The sequence below is a fragment of the Pipra filicauda genome, unplaced genomic scaffold (assembly GCF_003945595.2).
Source record: "Pipra filicauda isolate LSUMZ 115617 unplaced genomic scaffold, ASM394559v2 scaffold1_size10287979_pilon, whole genome shotgun sequence".
NCBI lineage: Eukaryota > Metazoa > Chordata > Aves > Passeriformes > Pipridae > Pipra > Pipra filicauda.
Genome location: NW_024104310.1, coordinates 6,976,401 through 7,003,370, shown reverse-complemented (window position 1 = coordinate 7,003,370; position 26,970 = coordinate 6,976,401). Strand labels below are relative to the sequence as shown.

Below are 26,970 nucleotides of genomic sequence, written 5' to 3'. Positions count from 1 at the left end.
CTAGGAAGGCTTTCTGCCTAAATGGTAACTCTTTCTCCAAGGCAATTTCAATGCTTTTCCCCCTGCATAGCAAGAGAAGTTCTGAGTCTTTCTCTCTGATACGTGAGAGGAGATAGTCCGGACATACACAGAGGCCTTGGGAAGGCAGAGTAGAAACAGAGAGGATAAAAGGGGCCCTGAGGGGGTGGGAACTCACCTTTTTTCCTGGGAGGCCTGATGCTCCATATCATAAATAACTGGTTCTTGAACTGGAAATAAACCTTTTTTTAAATCCTTCCACTGCCTTGGAATTCTTGGGAAGAATACATGAGTATTTTCGCCTTACATTTTTGGTGTAGAATTGGCAGTTCCCCAGAGTAACCCTGCAGTGGTTGCGGAGGAGATCAAGGACTGGGGGGCCATGTCACCGGCCCCCTGTGTCATGAGACATCTTCAGCCTCTGTAGCTGCCTTTTTCACCACAGTGTCTCTCCTGGTAGCCTGGCTTGCCTTGAGGTCTGTGACAGGGGCGGGCCAGGTTGGATGGGTTCTGCTGACTGGATTTAAAGCCCTGGACCAGGAGATTGTGTCTTTGTGGGGCCAAGTAGTGGCCCAGGAGCAGCAAATTGATGGCCTGGAGCGTTAACTACGCTTGGAACATGCAGCGTTAGAGGCTTTTGGCCAGCAGGGTCGGGAGCTGGAGCTTTTGGTGTCCCGCACCGCTGGCACACGGTCAATGGAACAGGGTGCAGGTACAGTCTTGCCTACCCGAGCTTTCGCCCGTATGGATCCCTCTGGGGGTCCAGGGAGGTGGGATGGAAGTATTTTGACAGAGTCTTTGGTCTCTGAATTTGACTGTAGGCCTAGGCCAGCAGACATTGGCCTAGTGCAAGCCCAACCCCCAGTGAGGCCACTTTTGCTCAGTGGGGCGGTGTGGACAGCAAAGGCGTGTTCCCCAGAGGCTTTGAGACAGTCAGGACAGAGATGGGGCCTTTGTGTACGGGAAGTTTTGCTCCCCGCTCCTTCCCCCCCAGCTGTTCAGAGCTGTCTCTCCTGGCGGGGACTGGTGTGGGGGCGCTGGCTCTGCTGGGCTGCTGTGGGGCCCATCCTTGGGCCGCAGGGGTTGGCGGCCCCAGCCCCACTTGCCGGGCTTCTGACACTGAGAAGGACTGTCTAGTTTGTTTTGGTTTTCTGGTGTGTGTTGGCCCCTTTGATGGATCTGTTTTGAGTGCTACTCGGGCAAAGATGATTATCTGCGAGTGTTCCATTTTGGTCAAGGAGGGGGTAAGCGGCGGCCCTCAGCTGCCAGGGCAGGAAGATAAAAACACCTTGGTCATGTCTGCCTGCTCAAAACTCATATAGTGTTTGGGAGGCAGCTGTTACATATGACCTTGTGGACACAGCCCACCATTTGCTTCTTTGACAGGTGCCTGCCTTAACCCACTCCCCTCTGCTTCTGTCAAGGACGTAGTGGTCTGTGACTTTATTCTAAAGTTTTTGCAATCAATTTAATACCCCTGGGCAGAAGTGTGCAAGTGTGACACCTCATTCACCGAAGATTGACCACATTTTAAACCACACTAAATGCTGCCATCTAATGGCACCTGATCACTGAACAAAAGCTGTTGGCTCAGTCCAGCTCTCAAAGAACAAAATAGTTTCACCTCACAAGCATCACTCTGCATGATACATGATACAACACAAGCTGGACAGGAGCAGGTCTCAAGCAGAGCCACCAAATATCTCTGCATCCCTCTGCCCAGTGTGGCAGCTCCAAAGGGCAAATTCCTGAGTTATGCTAAGAGGTCCCATTTCCTGGAATGGTGACTCCACCAGTTCCCTGGGGAGCCGATGCTCAACCATAATAAAGCCCATTCAAACCATACTGTATCTGGACTCTTAAACTCTTAGCTTTCCTGTGTCTTTATTTGTCCTGAAATTATTTTAGATTTAACAATATCTGTCATATTTAATAGTATTTAACACAGGAAATGACAGTAAATATTGAGTAATTACCTTATTGTTCCTTGAGGCTCTTCTTGGCCTCAAAATGATAAATCTTTTCTGATTCCCTGTAAAAAGTGAAACATTTTCATTTCTTGTGCTAATAGGTAGCTACTTCTGGAAAATTGTATTACCCCTCTAAGAACACTTTATGTCTTGTAATAAATGAAACTGAAGATACTCCTTAGAAAACAGACAAAAACATGTTAAGCATCTGAACTCTTTATTGAAGAATCTAAACCAGTCGTATTTCATTAGTGATCCTGAATCCACCATGACACTTCATCTGAATACCCAAACTGCAAAAGAATCGCTAAAATATTATTACACATTGTTCATGCATTTTTTTTCAGAATCAATCAAATAAATGCTTCCCCTACTTTTTATTAAATGTTGTCTCATAAGATATACCATGAACTCCTTTTCAGAATACTAAGTAATGCTTTCTATGACATTTGGATGATGATGAAAATTTATGTACAATGATTCTCAAGATTTTCTGGAAGCAATACCCCTTGTATAACATCCTTTGATTTTGGTACCTATGATTTTCATACACTGATTGAGACAAAGAACAAATTATGTACAACTTTTATGCACAGGCAACTGAGGATGATCTGCTAAATCCATTTAGGTGCACATATAAAGACACCTCCAAAATTCTTAAGCATAAACAAATCCACCCAAACATGCTAGGAGGAGGATGGTCCCAAAACCATCAAAGTTAGAGGCTGATTATACTCGAGTGTCCTGAATGAGCTCTATTACAGAAGTGTAGTAATTAGTTAATTTTGCTACAATAAAGCCTAGTTGGAAATACTGATTATCTCTAAAGACATATACATTATTCTAGAGCCTTGTGTGTTTATAAATCTATGCTCACAACTGATGTTTTATGGATTTCTTCCATAAACACATGAACTAGGACAAAACTGGCAGGTGAAAAAATTAACCCACCTACTCCAGTAACAGACAAAAACGTTCTATGGTTTGATATTCCTCCAATATTTACGACATAGTTGTTCAGATCTTAATGATTTTAAGGAGAATTTGCAAATTTGAACAATCACAATGCTTGAAGGCTGCCATCATTATTCTAAATTCAGAGTATTATGCTCTGGGATTCACGAATTGTCTCCATCTGAAAATCAGTCACTTTGCTTTAAATGTCAAAAATGCTGCAGCCTGGGGTAACCTTATGTGCCCAGCTTATTGGTTTCAGCAACAGCATCATAAAGTCAAGGGAGAGATGTGGAAGAAACAGACCGTGATTTATGTATCTTCCTGCCACTACTTTCATTAAGCATTGATACAATAAGCCTTTGCTTCTCCCGCGTTTCTTCTCCAAAGACAGCACTGGTCTGTCTGTGACGGCATAAGAAAGATGTACTTTTGAAAGAACACTGTATCAAATACCTCCTGAAGGCCCTTTGGATAATAACTGCTGATACCTCCTCTTGTTTTCTCTTAAATGTAGAAGAAATTGGCCTGTGAGATCTTTTTGATGGATTGGCAGCCACAAATTTTTCTTCAATCAGTAATTTAAGTGTATCAAAATCTCCACATTCTCCCAAGACTCGTTTACTGAAAGCAAGCAAGATATCCAAGCAGTGGATCTTATCTCCACTCACTAGAGGGAGGTCCATGGATATGAGCTGGATGTTATTGGGCTTTGGAATGCGCAAGGGTTCTGCCAGAGCATCTGCAAAGTCTGAAAGAGCAGAATAGTCAATAAACTGTGTTGCCAGAGGATCAAATTTTCCCCAGGTCTCATAAAACATATCAAAGTCCTCCTCACAAAGAGGATCTGTGCTTTCTACAGTGGCAATATTGAAGTTCTCTAAAATGACAGCTATGTACATATTTACAACAATGAGAAAAGATATAATGACATAGCTTACAAAATAAAAAATACCAAATGCTCTATTTTTGCAAGTAGTTTTATCTGTCTCTGTTAAATTTAAGTTGGGAGCACATGTACCAGATTCACTTAACAAAGGGGCCAAAAGAGTATCCCAGCCAGCTGATGTTGTAATTTGGAAGAGACAGAGAATGCTACCAGAAAAGGTTTGAAAGTTGAAAATGTTATCAATCCCACCTTCCCAGGGAAGACAGGCAAAGTTTGCCATGCCCACAATGGCATAAATGAACATAATTAGGAAAAGCAAAAGGCTAATGTTGACCAGTGCAGGAAGAGACATCAGTAATGCAAAGACAAGTGTTTGAATTCCTCTTGCTTTTCGAACCAATCTCAGGATTCGGCCAATTCGCACCAAACGAATAGTTCTCAAAAGTGTAGGAGAGATGAATTTTTGAAAGGCTTCAGAAACTCCAATACCTTTGAAGAGAGAAAGAAAACACATGTTGTCAAGCCATATTAGTCAAATTGTTGTCTGCTTTGTTATATTCTGTGCTTTAGGTGTCAGAAGTAACACTGACCATATTACACCACTTTCCACACAAACATCATCAATACTGAAACTGCTTACAAGACAGCTTAGGAAAAGAAAGACAAATACCTTTCAATATTACAGAGGTTTCAAGATTATGCATACTTTGGAAATTGTATCCTCCCTGATTTCTCTAAGCCAGAGGGTGAAGGTAGGCATTCATTGCCCAAGTATTTAAAAATAAATCTGTTCAACTCCTGTGCTGGAAGCTGTGGGGATTGCCTCCTGGTTGTCATCTGCTGCTTCTTTACAGGCCTGATCACATGCTAAATGTGAGGCTTTGACTAATGCTTGGTACTTGAAGGAGAGCAGAGGAAACCAAGAGGAATGTAAAGGAAAATCGTCTTTTAGCATTTATCCCTCATTACACCCTGTTCTTTGACCCTACTAACAGAGTAAGGATACAGCAGGAATGCAAATGATTACAAACAGAGGAGTTAAGGAGTCATCATTTTCCTGGGTTGCACGGCACAGCAAAGGGTTACTGTGCTTAGGCACAAACCAGAACTCAGAGCAGTTTTTCTTTCCTGTCCTTTATTCTGTGATATAACCTGAGCCTGAGTGGGAAGCACAAACCTAATAAACTGCACAAGAAACTAGAGCTATCTATGACCCTTTGTAGAGGAAATGATCAGCATCTAGTCTTATTTGAAAAGCCAAAAAAGCCAAGTCAGTTTTAATGAGACTTTTCACAGTCACAAGTATTGGTCCAGATTTAGAATGGTGCTGAGCAATTACATTTTCCCGAGCTTTCTAAATCAGCAATCAGGATCTAGCTTCTTTAAAGGAGGTCCTGGAAAAATTAAATACATCTTTCTCATTTTTCAAGCAAATGTATTTTTAACATGAATTTACTTTTACTGTGAAAACAACAGTTACCATGATAACATGTAAACTGAAAGCATAAAGACAGTCAGACAACAGGTTAAGTATAGTAATTTAGAGAAGATGTTAATTAATTAAATTACTTTAATTAATTAATTAATTAATTACTCAATAAAACATACTTTAAGAAAAGTAAAAATTGAAAACTCCATTTACCTTCTAGTACTGTGGAAAAATATAAACAAAAATACATCCTCTAGAAGGAATGACTTAGCATATAGTTTGAAAAAGTACAGTGGATCTGGACTTTGTTTATCAAATATATCTAAGTGGTTACTTCATACTGAAATTTGGCTCAATATTGGTAAGACACATTACCTGATTTAGTGATTGGTACTTACTGACTATTGAAAGGACCACAACACTAAGATCAAACAAGTTCCAGATGCTTTTGAAGTAATGCTGTCTTAAGGCCAGTATTTTTATGACACATTCCGCCGTAAATACAGCCACAAAAAAATAGTTGATTTTATTAAGAACTTCCTTGGTGCCTTCCTGGTTATTTTCTGCCATCATAACAAACATATTTAGGCAGATGAAAATCATGATGATGATGTCAAATGCTTTGTGCATTACGATATCAAACAGCAATCCCAGGAATGCATTCTGTGGAGAGAAAAAGAACTGCATTCAAATATTAATCAGTAATTTGTGCTTGGAAAAGGACCTTAAGATAATATAAATTTAACAATAAGCTACTAGAAGCATTTTTAGGGGATTTCTTTAGATCTTCAGTGAAAACTCACATTGGCATATATATATGTGTATGTGTGTGTGTGTATAAAAAATTAGGAAATACATCCAGAGCACATTGTGATTGCTCTTTTAATAGAAATACTTATTGAAGCAGATATTTTACCATAAGCAATTCAAATTAAAATGTCATAAGCAAGAAAAACTCTGAATAGTTACTATGAAGAGCCAGGTCTGGAATTAAATTTAAGAAACTAAAAGAAATAAAACATAAGAGTATTTAAAAGCAAATAACTGGCATGGGGCATGTACTTAAGTAACCAAGGTCATGGTATGATTATCAAATACTAATTATGAACCTTTATAAACAAGTTGCACTTTTGGATAGGTCATAAATAGGATATAAATTTCCCTAACTAATGCCCACAAACAAAGGTTCTTTTAAGAAAAAGAGAGTAAAATGTAAATACTACATTGAATGAGGAAGATGATGGGCTCTAAGGCAAAGTTTATTTCCCTGTGCCTGGGCTACTGAGTTCAGATATGGTCACCATCGTTGTATCTTCTGCCATGTTCTACTTAAGATGATCTCACCGGTGGTCTTGGGATGGGTTTTTGAGGTTTCTTGGATCCAAGTGTTTTTAGGGCATTATAGTACTTTTTCTGTTCCTCAGTCAAAAATAGATCCTTTCCACCTAAGTAAAGGAAAAGAATATTGTTGTTCAGCTGAAGTTTATGCAGTTCCCTAAATAAATTCCAGCAACTTTCTGTAAAAATGAGTAAGGTACAGCTGTCCTGAGTGGGACCTAAGAGAGCACAGAGACAAACTGTATGTTCACCGTTTCTCCTTTTCCCCTTGATCTTTGAAAAGATGTACTGGAAAGAGTTGATCTGGGTCTGATCATGGAAGCCTAGTCTAGGCAATGTTCCCAAGTCAGTTCTCTCAAGTGTGAGAGCCTTTCTGAAGCTTTACAAATCTATTTCATATTTTAAAAATTACATACGATTCATCAAGAAGGGAAATACTTTCTATTTTTGAGAAAGGTAGAAACAGAAGAGTATTGCTGGACTAGCAGGTAAATGGAGGATGATGGGACCCAGTTCTACAGGGGGTTCCTAACAACGAATTTCGTATTCCCATCTACACCCCCTATATTACTTGTCCCCATCTACACCCCCTGTATTACTTAGCAATCCCTTTGAACCCAGGATTCAGAAGCCACTCATCAATCCTAAAAGCACTGAGTGATCAGCATTTTGTACAACAAACACACAACAATGTTTAGTAGGGCATCTGCAATTTCAATCACTCTGGAAAGACCTCTGAAAATTCCACTTGACTTCACTATATGGATCACAAGAAAAATTCCTGAGAAGCAGCAAAGAAATGATAAAGAAAAAAATGACAATCACAGCATGTACTAAGAAAAAAGTATTACGTCCACATAAACTTCCAGTAAATGTTCTGGCTTATAAACTACTTGACCACTGTTGTTTCTGTCTGTTTGGATTACTGTAACTGGGACTTCATTAGAAAAGGAAATTCTTAGAGTGAAGTTGGACTGTTGTTCCTCAACCCCCACATATCCTTTTCCTGTTCAAATGCAGAGAGCAGAAAAATTTCTTGTGGGCTTTATTGCTCTCTCTCTCTACCCAGAGCAGCAATGCTTTGAGACTTGGTATATGAGTCAGGTTATGGAAATAAAAAAGGGTTCCTGTAGAGATTCTGCCTTCCAAATGTGAATCTTGAAATTGTAAAGCTCCTGTTGGGGTCTGCTTTTTTTGAATGAGCAAGAGGTTTATTTGGTTTAAGTCTTCCAAGTGAAATAATTTACTCAATTTTCCTTTCTATTCTGGATACTTTAACATCTAAATGAATCAGGACAGAACTCAACCTGGTTTTGGCTTCTCATCTCTAAAGATACTCCCTCCTTCCTCCTCCTCCTCTACTTAGAACAAATTAAGGACTTGGCAGGAAAATGGAGTTTACAGGTAAATTGCTAAAAGCCTTGAGGAAATGGGGACTCCTGTTTTCAAAATTTGGTTTCAATTGTTATTGTTTTAAATTTATCCAGATAAACAGTTATTTCAAAATGTTAGACATCTACGTGTCAAACCAGCATTCACTTAAGCAAATTGGGATTACAGGAGACACTGAGTTAGCTCAAGTAGTACTTATCTTTTTCCTTTGTTGGTTAAAATTGCTGATAACCACTCCAACAAAAAGGTTCAGCATGTAGAAAGATCCCAACATAATGAAATTCACAAAGTATAGGTACATGTGTAAGTTTGCTTCAAACTTTGGCTGTTCATCGATCTGTTAAAAAAATGTCAAACCAGAAAAATAATATTGGAAAAAGGATACATTTTCCAATTCCATTTATCATTTCCAATTTATAATAAGTGATTTTTTATTGTCATGAGGGATAAATTATTTCCACGCATTTACCTGGATGTACAGGTAGAACCACTCTCTTGTTCTATCTTGCTACTGATTGTAAAGATAGTGACAAACAGAGCTATAGAGCCCAATGCAGTTTTAGCAAATCTTTAAGTAATAAAGAACCAGTTCCAATCAGAAGGGATCCTGTGAATACCCTGATTAAAAACAACAACTCAGACTAAACATAATGGTGACCAGCCATCCTCTGGAATGCTGTCCCAGACAACAGGCAATTCTAAAGCCCCAGCTCACTAAGATCAGCCCTACAAGGAACAGTCATGTTAATCAGCAGTTATTTCACTAAATTGTCATTTTAGTGACATACCTCACGTGAATCCACTGCTGCATACATAATATCCATCCAACCTTTAAAAGTTGCCTGAAAAAAAATGCATTTTTAATTTTGTTATCACTGAGAAAAAATCGGGTATAGCTAATATAAATGTGTTGATAGTTGTGGGAAAAGGAGCAGTGTGCTATAAAAAAATGTGGATGACTTCTTAAGATCTGCTTGGAAGTATCACTGGAGTTTAGTAAAGAGAAAAAAATATTTCCTGAAAAGAAAACAAAAAAAAAGTATGACTCATGCGAAATGTGTGTTAATGTTAACTCTCATTAAATTCAAAACTTTTGTAAAAAAAATCAGTAAAATTTTCAGCCTAACTTACAAATATAATGTAAAAGGATAAAAACAATTTTTAAGAAAACAGCAAACAATTCCTTCCTGCAATTTTTAGCAACTCTGCAGAATCATAGAATACTTTGGAGGATCCAGGGCAAAGAACTTCATCTAAAAAAGATACAGGGATAACAGCCAATTTAAAAATTGCCTTTCTCTCCTTTGTTGTCATGTTAGGGAGCTCAATAAATTAGTATCCCAATCCTTCATGACTTCTACAGCAAAAGAAAATATAAATAAACTGTGCCCTGATTTTCTTTCTCATCCATTCTAAACTAGAGAAAATGAGAATATTTTTAATTCAGTAACCTGCAGACTATTTCAGGTTTAGAGTGTTAATCAAAATTAAAACAACATTGAAAAGCCATGAAACAGAATTCTTGATTTTAATACAAGGTTGCATATGCTCAAGTGTTCTTTAGGAGGAACTGAGCAGGTCACCAACAAGGAAAATATATATGGAAGCTAAAAAATATCCCCAATTTCACTGGGATAAACAGAAGCATAGGGGTGTCCCATGGTTGGGCTGCTCCACCCATTTCCTTGAAGAAAACAAAACTGAGAATGTTTTTATAGAACTCACCACTTGGAGCAGAGCCAAGTATCCCATCCCAACATTATCAAAGTTTACAGGAGAATTTGTCCATTTTCCACCATGAGACTCACAATCAGTTTTGTCATTAATGAGACTGATATCTCCTTCCTGGAGTATACACTTTGAAAATCTTTTCCCAAGCCATTTTACTCCTAGAATGTTAAATAGGAGCCAAATGACAACACAGACGAGCAAAACGTTGAAGATTGAGGGGATAGCTCCAAGGAGTGCATTGACAACAACCTGAACAAAATGAATGAAAATAATAGTGAATTTTATGTTGTCATTTTCAAAAACATCTTCAAATGTAGCCATTACAAAATATTCACACTGACCCTCAACATCTTTACCTTTATCCCTTCAAATCTTGACAAAGCTTGTAGAGGCCTCAGTGCCTTAAGAGTCCTGAGAGATTTCAGGCCACTTCCAGAGGAACAAGGTGATACAACTTTGGGATCATGACTTAGTCCCCAGGAAACAAATGACAGCTGTGTTCATAGAATTGGAACTGGGATTATTAAATGGTAAACAAATTTTCCCTTGTTTGTGTTAGCAAACAATCATTACCTGAACGTTACAATATCTTTGATCAGTAAGTTAAATTAAGAAAATATACATTAAATTCAAAGTTATTGTAATTTTACTTCATTCTTTTCTAATATATTTAAAAAAACCCTAAAGTCATGGTACATACTCTTTATAAATAGCCATAATATTAGACCTTCCTGTTGAAATTTCCTCCTACTTCACAACTTTCAATGCTGACTATTCTGAAGTCATCAAACAACTACTTTGATGTTACCACCAGTCCTCTGTTTACATGTCCTTTTCTTTAAATACTTAACTTCAGAATCTTCCCAGTGTGATGTTGACAAGCATAGATCTTTCACTTTTATATGGCAAGATTATAATAATTAATATTGTCTGAATTCATAAGAAATATGTAGGAATTGAATACTGCACTTATCTCACTACTGGTGTTTTCAACATGTATCTTTATAAATATGCAAAGGATTGCTGGGATTTCTCTTTTGCAAAGCAAAAAGTTCTTTCCTATGTCTTTAACATTCTGGTAAATGATTTTTCCAACAATACTTTTCAACTCCCTTTACTATCTAAGTTTCTTCTCTTTCAAGGAAGCAACTCTATGTTTTTTCTGTTTCTAAATGCCAAAATCATGGATTAAGAAAGTGGTTTGGGTTGGAAGGGACCTTTAAGATCATCTAGTCCAGAACTGCCAGTAGCTTCTCATTTTTCTATCGTTTTAAGTAATTTATTTTAGTTTTGTTTCTGATCACTAATTGAACTCCTTCTCTCCACTTGAAAAGGTTTTTAGAGCCATCATGGTCCTCAGTGATGGTGACACCTAATAAAATTTTCTTAAGCAACTCCTCCTTATTGCTGAAAATTTCAATTTAAATTTGTCCTAAAATCTGTTTGGGTTCGAATTTTTCACCTTTTGGGAACTGTCTATCACACTTGTAGTTATCCATAATTAGAAGTTACATGTAGTTATCCAGACAGAAAATGTCAAAAATCAAAATGTATGACAAGCTGAATATAATACTTACACATACAATGACAAAGTCAAGCAAATACCAGGAATTTGTGAAGTAACTCTGCAATCCATAAGCTACCCATTTCAGAAGCATCTCCATCAAAAAGATGTAGGTAAATACTTTGTCAGCATAATCTAGGATCATTTTCACTGTTTTTCTATTCTGCAGGTAAATATCTTCAAATGCCTGGAATTTCAGAATTCAAACAGGTCAGTAGTTGCATGGAAAATTATTCTTAAATTGCACAAGAATACACAGTTTGCCTTATTACAACAATTTCATATTAAATTATGGGTAACCACCACTCAGTTTTATACTTAGAAGTAAAAAAATGAATTGTAAAATAAGTACAATCCCATTTTCAGGTTGTTGAAAAATCAAATACTTTCAGGTTTTTATGCTCGACATTTCAAAACTTGTCTGAGGCTGGGCAATTGTGGCTACCACATTCTGGCTTCCCAATGTAACTGATAATTTTGAAGGTGTTGGTCTAAATTCTTCACAATAAAGCCTGACTTGAACACATTAACCACTGTCTTTCAGACTCTGACCTTCCAAATGAGTCATCTTTAGTCAGCCTGCAGAGTTGTAATACACACATGGAAAAGAATGACAAACTCCTTACCTGGAACTGTTCATTCCTGGAGTTACAGGTTTTTTCACCTAAACCTTGACCTTGAGGTTTTAGGAAAATGTTTTATTGATTGCTGCTGTTCACATCAGTGTTTGCTTGTCTTTAATGCATTTGCTGCCTCGCTAATTAACTTTAAGTTTTTGGTATTGCCAATCTACTCCCAATTCCTTTTACACCTTGCATTATTTCCTCACCAAGCCTGCACTTCTCCCCTACCCACTTCATTAAGGTATTAACAGCAGACCTGATTTGCTCCCCTGCACTTAACACATGCCTAAAAACCCATCTAAAAGGCCATGGGAAAGGTGGAGCAGGAGCATAGACCACTGAAAAAACATGAAGCAGAGATGCTCCTATGTATAATCCAATAAAACTTATGCACTCCTGTTCTGCAGTGTTAGAAAACAGTGATTCTGCTTCTGGACCTCAGGGGTCTTTCAACTGCACAACAATTAGGAGAAATGCCTCCAGAGCAGAGCTGTCCCTGTGCCCATGGGACTGTTCATTTGAGTGGGGGTAAATGAGAACTTCTGGCATTCATGTACATAAACCTATTTGCCATTTCTGACCTTTTTTCTTGAGTAAGTTTGATCATGTGTCCTCTTATTGCCTGCTAAACCTTGGCTACCTTGATCTCCATCTACCAGTCAAACCACCTGCTCATTAGCAGTGATGTTTTTTCATACTTCCAACTCCTTTTTGTCTAATTTTTTTAAGTGTCTACCTACTCTTAATTGCTGCTACCTTAAAAAGTTAGAATCTACTTAAGTTTCTAACTACTCTTCCTTTGCTCTGAGCACTGAGCACTGAGCACTCACCATGGACTTTTCTGTGCATTCTTTCTGTCAGCATCATCTCATTTAATTTCCTTTCAAGGACAGGACACCACGGTGTCCCTTTGTTCTAACTGGTTCAGACAATTCCCTACCAGCATACAACTTCATAAACAAAGAAACCCAACCAAACAAAATGGACAAGTCCCTTTTTGCAAGAGGACAACAGTATCTTAGCAATGCGAAAGTTCTCATTGTTAAACATCTTCGATGACAAGAAAATGTTGTTGTTTTGTGGAATTTTTGCACCTGGGTACCAATTAGCTTTGTGTTCAACTTAGTCAGAACCTAGAGCACATTAAAGAATAACTCAGTTTCCTTCCTTCAGCTTGGTTCCACATAAATAGAGAGGAGCCCTCACAGGAGTCCCAGGGATTTTCCTTGGTGTTTTTGCCACGGGAATTTAAAAGCAGACAGCTCAAATCTATGGTTCAGTGAACAACCTGAACTTAATGTACACAGAGCAGATTTTATTTGGAAAATTCTGACATTTACCCCATAGATCCCTTTCAGACTATTTGGTTGTGTTCCTTCTGCATTATAAAATATTCTATTTAAAAAATTACTTTCAGTTGACAGTGGATATGCTTTCAAATCATAGAAATTCCCTTATTCTTGAGTAGAAATGGATCTGATCAGGGTAGCAACAAAACATTATCTCACCTATCAGTTTACAGCCAACTTCACTTTGAAATTCTGATCATAATGTTTTAAAAATGCTTTAAACATTTAGAAGTGCTATTACTTTATTTAAAAGTGCAAAGTAATTTCAGCCTCTGGTTTAGCCTTGTAATAAACACACAAGTATATGAAGAACTATGTTCCATGAAAAACTACAGTTCCATATAATTAAATACATATATTTAAATGTCTTATCTAAGTGGGAGAAAGCCTTATCATTGTTAAGGGATACATTTACTACATTCTTATCTCTCCCTCTGGGAAGGAATGTCAGAGTAGAAGAAATCAATCAAATATTATTATTTTCCTTATTGACAACAATCGATTCAAAATTAGAGAAATTAAATGCAATTTACCAGTGCTGCACTGCTCAATACTACCACAAAAATCATAAAATATTCAAACCCGCTATGGTTAACAATTCTGTAGCAGGTTTTCCTGAAGTTCCACCAACTTCGGCCTGGAAACTTAGTGATATCCACTACACAACATGGGACACATTTACCACAATCTGAAAAGAGAAAGAACAGTATATTGGTTCCATGGAAAACGCTGAGATATGGAATCAAAACAGTATAGGGCATCTTAAAGAGAGCTTCTACAGACCAGAGAAAGAATGTGCTGTTTTGCCTATGAGGTGATGCTGTAGTTGAAATGATCTAAAGATAAAGAAAAAACTTGTATGCCAAAATAATCTCTTTTAATAGAGCAACACATATATGGAAAAAACAAATAAACTTTTGTGCCCTTCTTCAGAAAGGCTGGTGGGCACAAGAAAAAAGCACCTTTACTTCTATATATGTTTATTTCTTTTTGTTTTGAAAAGTGATAGTACGTTACTAGTAGGTTAGTCAATTATTATTTTTACTGATTATTTCACTTTATTTCACTGCAGAGACATTACAAGTTCCTGTTCACTGCTTTGCACCAGAAACAGTCTCCATGAATCTGTAAAGGCAGCAGGATTGAAGCATGAGAGGCAATGGAGTCTAAGGAGATGGTCAGGTAATCAAAGACAGATGTCAACACTGGGATGAGCAGGAAAACAGATTCTGCTAATTTGGACATGTTCCAAGTGGATATTTTTTAACACTGTTTGTTTGGTATTAGCACAATAAAGGAAAGATTCCTACTTTCTCCAAAACAGTCCTTAGGCAGGTGTGAGTTTTTAGTCTGGGAAAACATCTCCAGACCAACAGCTGCATCCACACTGCTGGCTTCAGAAAAGCTGTGAGCAGCACCACATTTCTGCATGGGAGAAGGAGAAAGAGGAGAATTTGTTTTTGTTTCATTCATAAGGTTAACAAGCCAAAAATAAATGAAATTTATCATTCCCCCACCCCCCTCTCCAAAGAATTCTGCAGTCTATAAATTACCTTACTGTTGCTGAACTACCAAAATGAAATTACAAATAATAGGACAGAAAAAGCCAATCCCTACTCTTTGTTTCTGTGGTTTTAATTTAATAAGTTCCTTGGTTTCTTCTTGTCATCTAAACAGGACATGCAGGAAGAAGAAGACCTTCTTATGCTACAACTTTGGACAAAAGTCTGACTTCTTCAGGCCAATCCAATTCTCTTTTCACTTTCAGATACAAACCTTGTCTCAAAAGGCTTGAAGATGGGAAGGCCTCACAGGATAGAAATGTATGTATGGACTACACACCTCAAAAAATTGTAATTACTGGTAGGTAACCTACACACTTGTAAAACTAAAGACAATAGGGAAAGCAAGTATAAGGAAAAAAGAGTAAAGATATCTATCAACCATAATATGTAAGTGCCCTGAATGGCATGGAAAGTGAAGGCATGAGGGTAGGGATAAGAATTGGAAGCCAGAAGAAGGGAGAATTTCCTCTGTCGACAGCCATGATGCTCTACATGAGTCTAAGGTCTTAGGGAATCTTCACCATGTACAAAAATGCAATTATTTAAATTAATGGGCACTGTAATATTTTCAGTATTATTTTTAAATATAAACACATAATGTATAACAAAGAAAAATTCTGGCAACTGTGCCTAAAACCAGAAAATGGTTATGGGGTTGGACTTTTGGGGGTAGTAATCCAGAAAGATGCTGAACTTCCATTTAATTTGCTGGGTCATCAGAGGCAAGCCATGGCTCTCCCCCTTTTTTTGATATGGAACTGTACTCGATTAGAATATTAGAATGAGCTGGGTTTCTATACCAGAAAAAGCATGGTTGCTCAGGGAACCATTTCTAGAGAGCACATTTTTGCATCCAAGAATGACAGCAAACAGAATTATCCATAGAAACAAGTGGCATGTATCAGACATGCTTACAGTCATTGTGTTTCCTAGTTAATTTCTGTTTCCTTATTTTGTACAAAATTATACATTAAGTTACACCATTAACCATGGCTATTGATGAGACACAAACCTCCATGCTATTACTGTCTCTAGAGAGATGTGCCACCTCCACAGGCATTATACTTGCTGCTCTTCAGAAAATCCCAGCCTGTCCTGTCACTGCTGAATGAGAGAACAGCTGTGACAGTTTGAATCTCTAGTATATTCCACAAGTTGATAAAAGTTAGAATTACCTCTTTTTGCTCTTGCTTTTCATGTGTCACTGTGAAAACATTTATGGTTTCAGGAGTCTCAGAAATCAGACTGATGCTGCCTGATCTCTGCTGCTGTTCTTTATGTGGTAATCTGTCTCCCTGCAGAAAATAATGTAAAACTGTTGATTTTCCACATTTTTCTTTCCTGACAGTCATTCTTTAATTCAGAATTCTTTAACAGAATCTAAAACATCCACAAAAGTTAAAACCATAGAATCACAGAATGGTTTGGGTTGGAAGGGACTCTAAAGATCAACTAGTTCCAACCCTCCTGTCATGGGCAGAGAATCTTCCACTAGTATGTTTGTCTTTTTACAGATAATTAAATGATATCCTTAAAATGCTTGTAATAGAATAGTTTCTTCCTTGATTTCAAATACTGTGCTCTTGAGGTTTTACTGTGGAAATGTATCATTCCCCAAGAAATACATTTAGCCCAGGGATGGATTCCTGCATCCAATTAACCTTTGCAGCTGGACCCCAACAGCCTCATGCTTCCAGTTACAGGCAGAAGACCTAAGTGATCCCAATCAGTTCTCAGTCCTTTTGTCTCCACAAATGCCAAGAAAGACCAGATTCCACTGCAGCACTTTTTGTCATCAAATGCTTCTGGATAACATCTTTGAAATGGCCACAGATGATTCTAAGGTGATCAGCAATTTTTACTTCTTTGAGAACTTGTCCAAAGACATGCCATTGACAATGCCTCCTAATATGACCCAAACCATAGGAAATGGATCGTAGCAATCCACCTAGACACTGACCACTGGAGACATTCCAAACCTGCCTGTACACACTCCTCTGTAACCTGCTTTAGGTGACCCTGCTTTTGCAGGGGGGTTGGACTGGATGATCTCCAGAGGTCCCTTCCAACCCAAACAATTCTGTAACTTGGTGAAAAGAGTTCCTATAGCTCCTGTGTCTTATTTGACAGTTCTGGATGGGTGTGATAGACACCTGAAATATCTCAAACAGGCCTGTGTATGATAATGACAGTACAAATGTCTAACTCACAGGCAGAAAGACTTGAGCTTTATCCTGCCCGATGCAAGAAAATCACAAGATATAAAGGGGAGTCCAAAGTATCATAGAGGTGAAAAGGTAATTAAAAAAAAATAATTCTTTTTTCAGGTGTAGCTTTTCTTTGCCTTCTCTTTGGATGCCATGCAACTGAGGAGCAACATATAAGCAGCAGAAGAGGCCTGTGTTAGAAACTATCCAAGTGTAAGATAAAGGAGACAAAAAGAAGGAATGTCTGTCTTCATCAAACTTTGTTTATTAGTTGACAGCAATAGATTGAAACAAAACTGACAAAAACAGAATTATGGCTATCCACGAAGACAATGGTGAAAAAGCGGATATTCAAAATGTCTTTGGCAAATGAAGACTATTTGGTAGCCCTTGCACTAGAAGACCAAAGAAAGTTAAATGGCAGAAATGACAGAAGGGATAAAATTTACTGTTGAGTCTTTGAGATGGCAATTACAGATGTAAGTTACAGTAATTTGTTTTAAATGTGAATAGTTCTTACCTGTTTTCTGTGTTCTGTTTCTGTGAATACAGTGTGCTCATCATCACTTTTGTCACTGTAACTCTCTGCTGCTTCAATGGGAACACAGGTACTGTGACTGCTGGAAAGATCTTCGTATTTCCTTGATATTGAGGAATGCTCTTCATTCTGGTAACACTCTATGTCAAAGCCATTGTTGTCTATGTATTTTCTGACATCTGTCATGGCATAATTATTATCCTCTATGTTTTTGCCAGAAATTTCTTCCAAAGTCTTCTTTTTGTCTGTTTTTCTGAGGCTTCCTTTCATTTTTCTGCCACAAGGATCCAGAATTCTGTCTTTCAAAGACTTCAGGCCCTGGTGAATCTGTGCAAGGGCAATCTGACATTTAGTCCTTTCTCCAGGTTCCTCTTCTCCTCCTGAGCTGTGAGTATCCAACAAACTCAGCAGCAAGGCAGTGAACAAGTTGAACACCTTAAAATAGTTAAAGTAAGTTGGAGACACCACTGCTAACAGAAAAGTCACTTCAGAAACCCTCAGTCTTGCTTTCCTCAACCACTGCCATGAAATTATTTACTATTATATTGCAATATTGTTATAGGACCATCTGGCCCCTTCTGGAAGGAATGGCAGGAGAAAAAGGAAGGAAGTGAGGGTTTGGGTATATCAAATATATTTTCACCTCCTCTGATGTCCATAATGTATGGGGAGATAGATATGTTGAAAAACAGCAAAGAGGAGTTTTAATAACACCACCATCCAAAAGGTTCTGGTATAGACCAACAAACCAAGCAGATGAAAAGATTTTGTCTTCCAGTACATTTACATTCCATCTACTGTATGTCATACAATCCAGAAAATCTGGGTATGGTAACCTCTTGATAATACAAGTTGATAAGCATTAAAAGCACTGAAGAGTTTGGTTATTGGATCCTATCAACACAAAAGATGAAGACATCAGACAACACATTATCAGAAGCACTGCACTTCTATACTGTGGGTAGAGGGAATAATTTGGCATTGCTTCTACCTCTTGTGTGAGAAAGAGAAAGACAGGGGAAAAGTAAAAAAAAAAAAAAAATTGAAGAAAAACGTGTCAAGTGACATCCAGAAAAGAGAATAGTGTGAATACTCTTGAAATGATAACGTTTCCCTCTGAAAAAATCAGTTGCCAGTGTAACTGGATGCATTCAGTAGAGACTGGGAATCAGCTTAAAACTCACCACCAGGTTTCCTATCACCAGGACTAGCAAGAAAAAGGTAATACAGATCCCTTGTCCAGCCACTTCCATACATTCCCACATCATTTCAATCCATTCTCCACATAAGATTCGGAATATAATCAGGACTGAATGAAGGAAATCCTTCATATGCCAGCGTAAATCCTTACTGGTGCTTATTTTATGGATTTTTCCTTCATAATCACTGCCAAGAAGATGCATTCCTAGTACAGCAAAAATAACTATAGTGAAAGCCAAAACCAGAGTGAGGTTAGTCACAGCACTAGATGAGTCTAGAATTATTTTCAGAAGAGTATTTAAGGTTGGCCAATACTTTGCCAATTTGAAGATCCTGATCTGTAAATAAAACATAAGAGAAAAAAGGTAAGGTCAAACACAGCCCAGACAGCACAGCTCACATAAAAACCAGACCCTGCATTTATCATGCTGCCTTTACTGCAGTAACATTGTCATTTTTCCCCAAGAAAGGCTTTTAATTGTTTTGATGCAGAAGTGCTGTGCTTAAGCTCCAACAGTTAATGTTATTGAGAGCAGAGAAGTATCAAAGGAAGGTTTCAAATTGTTTGTGCTAAGTTAGATATGAGAGTGTGCCAGTGTAATAATGTTAATAGCAATAAAAAGTACAGGAATACAATTAAGTAGGTCACGGGTACTTGGATGAAGATTATGAAATTACTGAGTTTTGGTCAAATGCAATAAGACAAATATTTTTTATACCTCTCATCAAACAGACTTAAAATAGGATCTGAAAAGCCAGGTGGGACCTACTCTATGTACCCTCACAAGTAAAAAGGAGGTATTTAGTCAAATTAGCATTCAGGGCTGTGAAAATCTCTCAGTCATGATAAACAAGGGGAAACACAATTCAACTGCATTTCTAGGCTTGTGGACTGAAATGCAAAGAAGCATTTTGAAGTAATTAGTAAATTTAACATTAAAAATATGCAGTAAGGACATAAATACAAAAGCAATGTCATACACAGACACCTCAGAACAACTCCTCTTTCTCCCTAAAACAGAGGAAAGCACCGAAGAGCTCTCAAGGGCAAGACTAAGCCCTGAGGAAAGCTCTGTTATTTTACAAATCTCAGCTAAAAGGAAAAGTTATCAAGGAACTTTTACTATCTATTCAGTGAAATATTCCTGTTGGCTTACTATTTACCAGCAAAGAGAACTGATTTGACAGATTCATCAATAAAATAATGAAAAGGTATTTCACTGTAATCATTCACAAATCTATACAAAACACGTGCTTTTTAAAAAATAGCAAAGAAATCATTACCACCCGGAAAGGTGACAGATTGGTTCCAAAGCTCACTAGGCCAATCAAAACAACCAAGCTATCAAAAACATTCCACTTGTTCTGAAAATAGTAGTAAGGATCTAGAGCAATGATTTTCAAGATCATTTCTAGTGTAAAAATCAGGGTGAAGACCTGGAAAGACAAAAAAGAAATTCAGAAAAGGTCACTGAAGAACTCTGTCTCCTTATGGGACTATTCCAGTATAAATACAGGGTTATAACTTCATATTCACCCTAACATAGACCTCATTTACCTGGTCACTTATAGCAATCATTTTTCTGGTTTCTGGGAACATGTCAGGGTGCTCCATAGCCATCAATAAGGTGTTCAAGATAATGCAAACTGTGATAAAGAGTTCAACAAATGGATCCAAAATCACCAATTTCACCTTCTCTTTGACTGCTCTCCAGAATGGACAACAATTCCAAATTAGATACTTTGGAGCAAAACGTTTCCACAATGCAGGACATTTCAATTTTGACTCTAGCAGAGAAAGAGGGAAAGTGGCATATGAATAATCCTACATGGAATATCAGAGTGTGAAGAAAAGAAAAATCAATCAGAGAAAAGACTGGAAAGAAAAATCAATCTCATGCGAGCAGAATGGCATCATTGAAAAGAGTTGTTTCACTCCTACTACACAAAATAGGCTACACTAATCACAGGCTATTGCAGGTCACCATCAACAAATGTCATAATGACAGAAACAGGGGATATTCCCCACCTCTTCATATGATTATTATTCTTTCCTGTGAGGCTGGGGAGGCCCTGGCACAGGTTGCCCAGAGAAGCTGTGGATGCCCCATCCCTGGGAGTGTTCAAGGCCAGGTTGGATGGGACTCTGAGCAACCTGGTCTAGTGGAAGGTGTCCCTGACCATGGCAGGGGGGAAGAACAAAATGATCCTTAATGTCCAATCCAACACAAACAGTTCCATGATTCTATGATTACACGATTAAAGGATGATAAAGGATCTGCATTAAGGAGAGAAATCACTGTTTCTGGGACAATGACAACCTGTTTCCTGTGAGTTGAACCTGCCCAGCCACAGGTGTCCATAGCTGAGGACAGGGTTATAAGTGAGGCTGGAGGAGAGCTCAGGAGATCTGTAGTGCAACCCCCTTCTCCAAGCAGGGTCAGCCATCAGGTCAGAGACTGCACAACCTCTTCCTCTGAAAATGGGCAACATTTCTGTTTACACCCTTTGAAATTCTCTTCTTTCAATCAAGTTGGTCAGGCATGATTTACCCTTGGTAATTGAGTTACAGTCACAATTATATGAGATATGAGAATCTTTGTTTTCCTGAAATTTACATTTGCAGCATAATTTCCCCTAGTGGTTTTTAAAATAATGTTGAGTGTTTGAGACAGTTTGATCTCTCAGGTCACATTACACAAACCCATAGGAAAAATGACTTACCTGAAAAGTCTGTAAGAATAGCAGCTGCACCCATTAACCTCTGTCTTCGGAAAGGATCATTAATAGAGTCCACTGACACATCATAGGACAGCAGGATCTGCCTCTTTGGTTAGAAAGACAGCAGAAGATAACATACCAAGGGAATATGAAAAACTGGCAATACAAAAATTATGTCCAGCGTGACATAAATATGCCTTTTTAAATACACATTGAAGGGAAGCTTTACTTTGGTGACAATATATAAAACAAAAAATACAATACTATCAGGTCTTTGCTATAGAAGGAAAAGGGCATTTCATCAAAACCAGTAAATTTCTTCATGAAATTGTTTCCTTCTGAAAATATTTAATAACAATAATAATGTCATTATAGAAGTATAGAAACATTAATGGGGCAAGGGAAAAGAATCCTTCCATTTTTCCAGTGGCTGATGAGAAGAGCAGACAAAAAGAACACTGGTCATCAGTTTGAATAAACTATTGCCTATTTAACGATGATAATTATTGATGATTAATAAATAATATACATTTATTAATAGGAAAAATAGTCAAGTAGTTAACAAAAACTATTGCTTTTTCCAGCAATACCAGGCCAATCTAGATTTCTACTAATATTGAACTGCTTAAAACTAGGAATGGCACTACTTTTATTTTCATTAGAAGCCATGGAATGCTCAGCTCAGTGCTCCTGATGTGAGCTCAAGGACAGACAGGCCAACACTTGTATCTTATGGGATACACTGAATTATTATCAAATATTCAGTTCATGACACATTAACACACACACTTTCTCAAGATTAAGTAGACAATCATAAAACATGGGCTGCAAAGAATATGTGAGACTCTGAGGTAGAGAAAATCAGAAAGAATTTCACTGAAATTTCACAGAATACCCTGAATTGGAAGGGACCCATGAGGATCATCCAGGTCCAGCTCTTAAGTGAATTGCCCATGGAGGGATTGAACCCACAATCTTGGTGTTATTAGCACCAGGCTCTAACCAAACAAAGATTCCAGTATCAGGAAGGATATAATTAGAACTACCAGTTGACAGGGAACCTGACAGACTGGGAGTGGACAGACTGACCACATCACAATGCCCAGTACCTTGGTATTCCCTCTCAGCACAACTTGAATGAAACTGATATCCTTGGCCTCAGGGGTTTAATAATCATTATTTCTCTTTGCCAGTTTGATATTTTAATGAAAAAATAACCAAAATTTAGCTGATAGAACTGTCACAGAATGGACATAGCAAAGGAATTGACACTGACCTGGTTACTGCTGCTCATCTGTCTTTAGCTGAGGGAAATAACTGGGGATGAGAAACTGGGATTTAAAATAGGGATATGCACTAGAGGAATGGTCCATTCAAGTTTTTATAAACTGACTTCGTCCTACCAAAATGTTTCTACCTGATATGCTTTTTTCTCTTTGACTTACTGTCTTAAGCCTCTTTTTGTGATGAAAGTAGAGAGCACATTGTTTGAAGAGTCCTCAGCTGCAGGAGAGACACCAGTAATTGTCATGTTTGTTGCAGTTTATGTTTATTTGACTAATGAAAGAACTCTGTGTCAGAGCATTTCACATTGGATCATGCTCTAGGCTTTTCTTTTGTTTTTGTTTTTTTTTTTCTTTTTTAATATGAAATTATTTTATTATGAAATACTAATAGGTACCACTGACAGCCACTTCCAACTTCCCTTTCAAGGCCATTTGTGCTGTCTCCCTCACATCCCAAAATACAATTTTCAGATTGCTTTAAAAAACAAGTTATTCCAATGAATGCAGGAAGGAGGGGAAAAATAAAAAAAAAAACAGAGAGAAAAAAATGCAAACAAAGAAAGCTTTTCTGCTCATAGAATTGTCATATCACACCTAGGTCTCATGAATATATTTTCTATTTCAAATACTTACAAGCTTCTTGTGGCAGTGACCAGGCTGTGAATGAAATATTTGCTCCTCTTTCTCCTGATCATCTAAAATTACATTTTGTCTTAAAACAGGTTTTTCTCTATTACTGTCTCTCCCTTTTGAATTTTTCAAGTCACCAACTGGCATTTCAGACCCAACCTGCAAGGCCTTACTGCTTTCTGCTGCAGCCAACTCCTGTAAAAGAAAAGTCAAAAGGTCTATCTATTAACACAAGATAAATGCCAACACATGGACTAGGATAATATTCAATTTAATTTTTACTCGATTAAATTATTACCCTGTCTGAATGCTGAGGAACTTGGTAAAATGGTGATGCCTTACACCTTAATGCACTGCCAGGCAGTCCCAAATCTTCGTTCACGAAGCCTAGCCATGATGATGACACCTTAATGAGGAAATTGGATACTTGCTAGAGAATATTTGCATGGCCTCTTACAAATCTGACATTTTTGACTGTAAGCAGTAAATCAGAGGTGTCTTTTATAAAAAGTTACAAGATACAATAGGTCTTACCAATAATTTTCAACCCATCCTGCTGCCTTGGCTTAGAGCTTCACTTCTGGTGGATGAGAAGCTTGAGATGACCCAGCAGGGTGGGCCTGCAGCCCAGAAATAACTGTGTCCTGGGCTGCATCACGAGAAGCATGGGCAGCAGGTCAAGGCAGTTGATTCTCCCTCTCTGCTCCCCTCTCCTGAGACCCCACCTGCACTGCTGTGTCCAGCTCCAGGCCCCCCCCAACATCAGCAGGACATGGACCTGCCCAAGGGCACGGAGATGCTCTGAGGGCTGGAGCACCTCTGCTCTGGAGACAGGCTGAGAGAGTTGGGGTCATTCAGTCTGGAGAAGGTTCCAGGGAGACCTTAGAGCCCCTTCCAGGTCCTGAAGAGTCTCCAAGAGAGCTGGAGAGGGACTTTTTATAAGGGCAAGTAGTGACATGACAAGGGCTAATTGTTTTAAAGGGAAAGAAGAGAGATTTAGATTAGATGTTATGAATAAATTTTTTCCTGGCAGGGTGGTGAGGCACTGGCATAAGGTGCCCTGAAAAACTCTAGATGCCCCATCCCTGGAAGTGTTCAAGGCCAAGTTAGATGGGTTTTGGAGCAATCTGGTCTAGTGGAAGGTGTTCCAGACCATCCTGAACTGGAGGATCTTGATGGTCCCTTGCGATCCAAACCATTCTATGATTCCATGACTCAATGATTATCAGAAATAAAAACAGGTGATCCCTGGTCCCCTACAGACCAAGGTATGAATGACTGGAACAATACTATGCCAAGAGGAAACACTGTGGAAATCTGATGTGTGTCTATTAACTCTCCTGTCTAAAGACTATTCCTGCTCTTGTCAACTGATAGACCTCCTGCATCCCATCACTCAGAAAGAGGCCTGACAACCTTTAAAGTGCTGAGCACAGTGGCTCTTGGAAGACTTTTTAATCAGGCCTGAACTCTGTCAGCACTGGAACTTCCAACTACTGGGAACTGCAGAAATGACAATTTTTCTCATGGATGTAAATGTATCCGCTCATATTTCCTTCATGAGACTACACAGTAATAGCAAGAAGGAATACCCAGAGAAAGGAATTTCTGTCCACAGCAATAATGGTAGTGTACAAGAACGGGGAAACCATGGAGTGCAGCACCTATGCAATACCATAAAAGGTACAAACTGGCCAGCAAGCCATTCCTGTAAAATGTCAGGTCTGCAAATCCTAAAATTTAATGATGGCTTTTTGTATCACAGAAATGTTTATATATTCAAATACATATATACATACACAGATGCATTTATAGAGACACAAAGAGAAATGAAGTGTGAGAAAGTATTGCAAGAAGCACATGTTTAATTCAAAACATCATTTCCCTAATTCACATACAGAAGAAAACAGAAGGAACCACTTATTATATATAATAATTTACAAACCTGTTCTTTCTTTATAATGTCTTGGGCTTCCTGAAGTAGTTTTTTCTTGGTCTCTGTTTCAGCTCTGTTTTGCTCTTCATATGCCGTAGTTACCACAGCCAAGATCAGATTGAAGAGATAAAATGAGCAGAGAAGGATGAATACCACAAAAAAAAAAAAGGAGGTCACTCCAGATGTACGGATAGTCTGTGAGGAAAAGGTAAAAATTGTGATGTCTACATGCATTTTTATAGCATTTCTGAAAAAAAAAAACCCACCAGAATTCAAAAGTTACATTCAGTTCTCTGAATCAAAACATCAAGCCTCCAAATTTTTAATGTCAGTTGTCAAAAATGATCTGAGACTAAAGTGTTGAGCCAAAAGGTTTGGTGAGGAGTCAGGACTTAAAAGGAAGAGGAACAGAGAAGGCAACAAGTCCTCACGCTCCCTGCAGCAGCAGTGAGCTCACTGGCTGGATCTGCTGTATATCCCAATCCTTGGGTGGTTCCATACTCATATTTCACTCTTAACCACTGACCCCAGTGTGTTCTCCTACAGAACTATGGGCATTCCCAGCAGGATTGCTCCCATTCCATGTCCCTTGCAGAAGGTGTTACAACTTAGTCACTTGAACCTACTCCCTTAATATTTACATGGATTTTGAAGGAAATGTGGTGTCAGTAAGGTTAAAACCAGTAGAGATTTTTCTAGTGGCTCTGAATTGCATGTGTCAAGTCATTCTATCAGGTAATAGAAGTACCCACCTGTCTGTAGAGACGCTCCCAGGAATCCTGTGTCATCAGACGGAATACAGAGAGGAAGGCCCAGCCAAAATGATCAAAACTTGTATAACCAAAGTCAGGATTCTGCCCAATCTTCTGGCAGGTATAGTTTTCTGGGCACTCTTTCCTAACCCCAAAATAAAGATTAAACAATATTTACTTGGAGATTTAACGGTACCCGAAAGCACCCAATAGACAACACCAGATTTGTTCAGTTTATCTGAAAGTCCATTTCATTATTCCCCAATTTAATTCTGCCAGAAGGGCTGATTTATATCAAACCATCCTAGAAAGCCATTTGTCTAAACAAGGAAAACTAGACGGAAACCTTAGTTTAGGACTAGACAAAAAGTCTCCTTTGATGTTGTTTACATGCAAACAAATACACAGAGAGGGGGAAAATGGAATTATTTTACTTCTAAAAAATTCAGCAAGATGAAGAGAGGAGAGTTTATTAATATCTAACAGGTCTTTACTGATCTCTTCCTCTCCTCATTTATATCATTCTACCTTACCATTACATTCCCAGTGGTTGGCAACAAAGTACATACATAACTGGTTGCATCCTTGTACTTCATTCTTTTTCTGAGGTGAAATATCTGCCTTTAATGATACATAAGCACCCTATCTTCCTGAAAAATCATCACCATTCCTTTAGACCAGAAATAAAACCACAGGACATCTGGAGGAACAAATTAAGAAAGTACTAAAATTGCTTTGTTCACTTACTCGGGATCTGAACTGAACCCACAGAGCAATATGTCAGAAGAGCCATTCATTCTTTGGCAGATATCTAATAAAAAATAAATCAAGGAATCATAAAATCAGAAGTTGTCAGTTTGCACAGCCTTCTGACAGGA

The 26,970-nt window shown here is 38.2% G+C and overlaps 2 protein-coding genes and 1 long non-coding RNA gene across 3 annotated transcripts in view; 1 reads left to right on the top strand and 2 right to left on the bottom strand.

Annotated features, from left to right (window-relative positions):
- The window catches only part of LOC113994842 (sodium channel protein type 5 subunit alpha-like), an 80,831-nt gene that overhangs the window by 44,188 nt on the left and 9,673 nt on the right, over window positions 1–26,970 (bottom strand).
- On the top strand, window positions 498–17,781 carry LOC113988586. Its single transcript, XR_003540958.2, has 5 exons — window positions 498–730; window positions 11,455–11,495; window positions 14,330–14,439; window positions 15,026–15,120; window positions 17,150–17,781. It is a non-coding gene; the product is annotated as an uncharacterized LOC113988586 (long non-coding RNA).
- LOC113988585 (sodium channel protein type 5 subunit alpha-like) lies at window positions 2,232–7,020 on the bottom strand. The gene is made up of 3 exons (XM_039380644.1): window positions 6,605–7,020; window positions 5,659–5,923; window positions 2,232–4,320 (listed from the first exon to the last, which is right to left on the bottom strand). Exons 2-3 carry the CDS (start codon window positions 5,888–5,890, stop codon window positions 3,221–3,223), a joined length of 1,332 nt encoding a protein of 443 aa, XP_039236578.1. The 5' UTR covers window positions 5,891–5,923; window positions 6,605–7,020; the 3' UTR covers window positions 2,232–3,220.